The sequence below is a fragment of the Montipora capricornis genome, chromosome 7, assembly GCF_036669925.1.
Source record: "Montipora capricornis isolate CH-2021 chromosome 7, ASM3666992v2, whole genome shotgun sequence".
Lineage (NCBI taxonomy): Eukaryota > Metazoa > Cnidaria > Anthozoa > Scleractinia > Acroporidae > Montipora > Montipora capricornis.
In genome coordinates, this window is record NC_090889.1 from 30,244,802 (window position 1) to 30,249,801 (window position 5,000).

Genomic DNA, 5,000 nt, shown 5'->3' on the forward strand with positions numbered 1-5,000 from the left:
TCCGGGTCCTCCGGTTTTCCTCCCTCATCAGAAGCGACTCTCAGTCAATTACACCCGGTTGCAGGCGGATACCCTCCACAGGGATAAGCTCCGGTATCCTTCCCTTTCATTGAGTCGTTTCACTTGATTTATTTCCTACACGACACTTTTTGCTTGTTACTTAATTGCAGTTACTTGACTTTTCCTATCATGAATGGTATTATTTTACATTCCTCAGGTTCTACTTGACAATAATAACTCCACAGAGTTTTTCAAGGTAATAGGAGAAGTGTTCGTTTATCATTTCATAACAGAACAGTTCTTGGGGCCTGGGCAAACGGGAAATGTTTGGCACTTAAGGACGGTGCCTACTAATTAAAGATATTTTTGCCCCGATGTGTGATTATACACGAACTGTAGATCTTAACAAGTGTTATTGAAATCCAAAAAGAAAATTGGGGGTAACCACGCATTTTTCAAAGATAATTCATGAGTAATATTTGTAAAAAGCTTTAAAATACAACGCAATGTATGGCGTTCTTTCTCAAATTGAAGTTTAATTATCTCTGAAAAATGCATGGTTACCCCCAATTTTCTTTTTGGATACCACGACTACTTACTAAGATCTACTTTCTCCGGATAGTTTTAAACCGCGCAAAAATATCCCTATATTAGTAAGCATTACCGAGTGTCTCGAGATGCGCAGAACGTATGCGCAATAACAATAGTAGGCACCGTCCTTAAACAACATCAAACACTGTTTGGTGACCAAACATGCTGATGTTCAAGTGAGTGGCCAAACGGCTAAAATGTGTTTGATCTAACTCCACAACAAAAGAACTATGGGTCACAAATACGTAACAAACACTTGGATACAAGCGGCTGAGAAAGCGTGGTACGCATGCACGGGTCAAACATGTTTGATACGGTTGGCCAAACAAACAAAAGTTCGCCGATCAAACACGAGAACAAAATAAATGTTTTAAGTTGTTTGATTGAATGTTTGATGGCCTTCAGATTTTATCAAACACGACCAATTACGATCAAACAGCACCAAACCAGGTGTTGTTTAAACGCCAAACATTTCACGTTTGGCCAGGCCCTTAGACCACTATAACTTGTGGGTTTTTGCTAATCGAAAGGTCGTTCATTCACCTATTTCCTGAGTTCATGCGTACATGATTAAGAGAGCCCAAAAATTTTTGGTCCAAATCACCAGCGCAGGAGAGGACGTGGCTATTTATAGTATTTTAATGCTGATACTGATGTTCCGGCACCAATTGCAGGTTGTTTTGGTGGATTCCCTAAAATACCTATGCACGAGAAATGGAAAGTGTTGTTTAGCAAGCGCAAAGAAGCCGTATTTAAGAACAAACTCTTCTCTTCCATTCCTGAAGGGCGATTTAGATGCTACGATTTTTTTACTTTCATATACCACTAGCAGTACGTCGCGACTTTCGACCATTTACACGCTCACCACTCGAGAACATTCGATTCGTCGTTAAGGGTGTCTTGGGTTTATCTTACACGACGCGTTTTGTTAAGTCACGACTGATGTGAGCTGTATGGTCGCATGCGAAAGTCCTAAGCCAAGATCGTACCGTCTAAATCTCCAGTAAGAGACACCTCTTATCTAATCAACGCCCTCTTAAAAAAAAGACGAAATTATAATAAACTCCTGAGTTGTTTTTGTTGTTGTTTTGGATCAGTTACGGTAAGTTTTAGATTCTAGGAAATGTTAGCCACCTAATGTCACTCAAACATCTTTGGGGTGAATATATATACCACCACAGGCCACTCCAATTTAGTTGTCATATCTTTTCAACATTCATGTTTAAAGAGACTCCACTGCCTTGTTTTTGTTTGGAATGTATAGGTGTTGTATGGCATGTCTTTAAAGAGCAAAGAAGCATTGTTCATATATGAAGAACTACGGAAGCCTACAACAAACCACACTGTTTTTGTGCCTATTAACAGTGCCGTTGTTGCCAAGGTGATTTTTGTGTGAACAAAATGGATAATTAACAATTAGACCCGTAGCCCTTGCGGGCGAAGGGTCTAATTGTTTTAGTATCACCCAACTAGTCGGACAGAAAAGGCAATAATAAAGTTAGCAAATGCAAGTTGAAGAAATATTTATTTGGGAATAAAACGAAAGAAAACGTTACGCTTTCTGCTACTCGAGGACTATTACTAATAGTCCTCTAGTAGCGTAGCCAATCAAAATGCAGGATTTGCATTAGTCCACTAGTTGGGTGATACCAAAGGGGTTTAGTTTGTAAAGAAACTTTGGTGCTGTGTTAGTGGGGATGTGACAGAGGGAATCGGGTTCATCAATCGTACTGAGTTGATGTGGTAAATTGACCACCGTAAAGAAATTTGAAAGCTGATATTTCGAGTGTTAGCCATTCGCTGACGAAGGCGTAAGACTCGAAACGTCAGCTTTCAAATTTACTATATCAGCTCAGTTGATAAACCCGTTTCTATAAAATGTGAACAGTTTAGAGTGTTGTGTTAAGTACTGGTTCACCATGCAGCACCAGTAGCGATGGCGAAATTAAACACAAATTAAACAGTTGGGAATAAAGGTTGTAAAGTTCCCCACGCTTTTTTTGTCTGTCATTTTCCTGCAAGATGATTGGTTACTTTAAATAAGCCTTGAAATCTGATTGGTTGTTTTGTTTTAGTGTTCTTTCTCATTGGCTGGGGAAAAGATTCGACTTACAGCCAAAAATAGTTTGATTCGTGAATTGCTAGCACTGCTGAAAGCCAAACGGAAGTCTAAAATAGGCCGCTGTTTTAAACAATTATTGTACCTTCATCTATCTTGGTCTTTCAGAAGTTCACCATGCATGTTTTGAAGAGTCACATCGTTCCTGGACGACTTCCTCTGAACAACCTAAATGGTGCCTTGTCTGTGACCACCCTTGCTGGGACAAAGTTGCTAATCAGAAAGATTCCGAACGTAAGTGAAACCTTAAGGACGCTCGAAATAGTTTTACCTTTTTTCAACAAACAAACTTATTCTTTCCCTAGATAAAGTTAGGGTAACCATGTCAAAACGAAATTTGGCCAGTGTATTAAGTACTCATCATAGATTTCTCACATCACATTTTCCTCTAAAATAACATTACCATGGCAATGATATAAGGCATTCCTTTGAGCCTTAAAATCAACATATATTGTCTTTCTTCAAAAAACGGGACGATGAAATCTTCCCATTCAGCGTTACCAGATAATTAACAACTATTCACCGAAGTGGAGGTGGCTAGCGGTTGTTTTAGTATATACTAAAACAGTGAGATAATATACTGCACAAAAACTTAATTTGGTTGTTTTCTTCACTTGTCACGGATGCAAATCGGGACGCTATTTTTTCCCGAGTTGCTCGGAGGTAAATAGCACAGGATATTCGGAGTTAGTATTATTAGTATATACTAGTATTATATATTAGCAGAAACCCATAAGGGTTGAAACGTGTAACAGCCCCTTGTGTGCTGGGAAACAAGCTTCTGAATATTCAATTTGCTAAGTACCATATTTGGAACAACAAGAGCGATGGGTTTCCAAATATGGTACTAAGCACTGAAACATTCACCCAATCAGTTCGCACTGAATATTCGGAAGCTGTGAACGCGCGTTACACGTTTCAACCCTTATGGGTTTCTGATATTAGTATTATTAGTATATACTAAAACAGTGCCGGGGGCACTGTTTTAGTATATACTAATAGATAATATTTAATATTTAATAGTTAATATTAAATATTTAATATGTAATAGTTGTGATTCTTAGAGTTGTGTTTTCTTCTGCTTTGATGATTACATCTCATTAGCTCTGAAAAGCCCCTATACATTGGAAATGGTCAATTATGTGTGTGTGAAGCTCAAATTCAAGCTTTTGCCTCTGCCTTAATTCAAATCTCCATCGTACAATTGAGAAGGAAATTGATCATTAACCTTGGTTTTCAACTATTTTTATGGGCTCTTCCTCTTTTATGAATTTAAGTGGTGCAAGCTTTTACTTTAGATGCGACTGGCACGTCCATTGAGTGCAAAATTGGTTTTAAAAGAAAACCATGTATACATGTACATAACAGGAAAAGAACGTCATTGTCCGTTTTTAAGTGATTTGTACCAGAAATCGACAATCAGACATGAGTATCAAAAAGCGGCCAAAGTAAAGACTACCTGAGGCCTCCTTTTGTAACATCCGACTTTTTTAAACATCATTTCGCGTCGAGTGCTCGCCACGACCTCCTCGTAACTTCAGTTCTACATAATATGCTCGTTACAGTGCGACCGCGATATTACGAATATGGCTTATTAGCAGTGCTTATGCAACAGCACAATTGAATATTTAACAGTTATTCTATTCTCCATTTTCGAATGCTCCATAATACACTCTGTTTGCCCACCCCTACCCCCTCAAATTTTGCATAAACTACTATTTTCAAATGCTCTTGCAAACTCGTTCCCAGGGTCTCTTTGTCGATGACAAGACCCTGGGACCGAGGTTGATGCTCTTGGGGACACTGCATATAAACCTTATTCCAAAATGACCGCCATTTTAGTATTCTTTTGTTTCCATGCAAATTGGCCCTTATGGCCTCGTTCAAGGTTAAATATTATTTTGAATTTTATATTTGAAAGCGAGGCCATAAGGGCCAATTTGCATGGAAACAAAAGAATACTAAAATGGCGGCCATTTTGGAATAAGGTGTGTTTCTAAAAGCATTTGAAAACAATAGTTAATGCAAAATTTGGGGGGGGGGGAAGCAAATAAAGTGTTTTTTGGGGGCATTCGAAAATAGAGAATTAATGCGCATTTGATATGACTTGCGTGGCTATAACCGATGTCTTATTATGTATTCAACAGAATATCGCGTTTCTGATTGGTCAATGATGAATGCATAAATAGGTTATGGAGTGCAATACGGAAGTTCACAACTTGCACTCGCCAAAGTCGAGAACTTTCACTCGGGCCCGTCGCGAAATGCACGAGCAAGTTGATTCAATTTT

General features: G+C 38.6%; 1 protein-coding gene across 2 annotated transcripts in view; it reads left to right on the forward strand.

Annotated features, from left to right (window-relative positions):
• The window catches only part of LOC138056856 (stabilin-2-like), a 124,416-nt gene that overhangs the window by 105,423 nt on the left and 13,993 nt on the right, over nucleotides 1-5,000 (forward strand). For both annotated transcript variants that reach the window (XM_068902776.1, XM_068902775.1), the window contains 3 exons: nucleotides 218-256; nucleotides 1,856-1,972; nucleotides 2,819-2,944. In XM_068902776.1, the coding sequence (XP_068758877.1) occupies nucleotides 218-256; nucleotides 1,856-1,972; nucleotides 2,819-2,944 (282 nt within the window). The remainder of the gene's footprint in view (nucleotides 1-217; nucleotides 257-1,855; nucleotides 1,973-2,818; nucleotides 2,945-5,000) is intronic.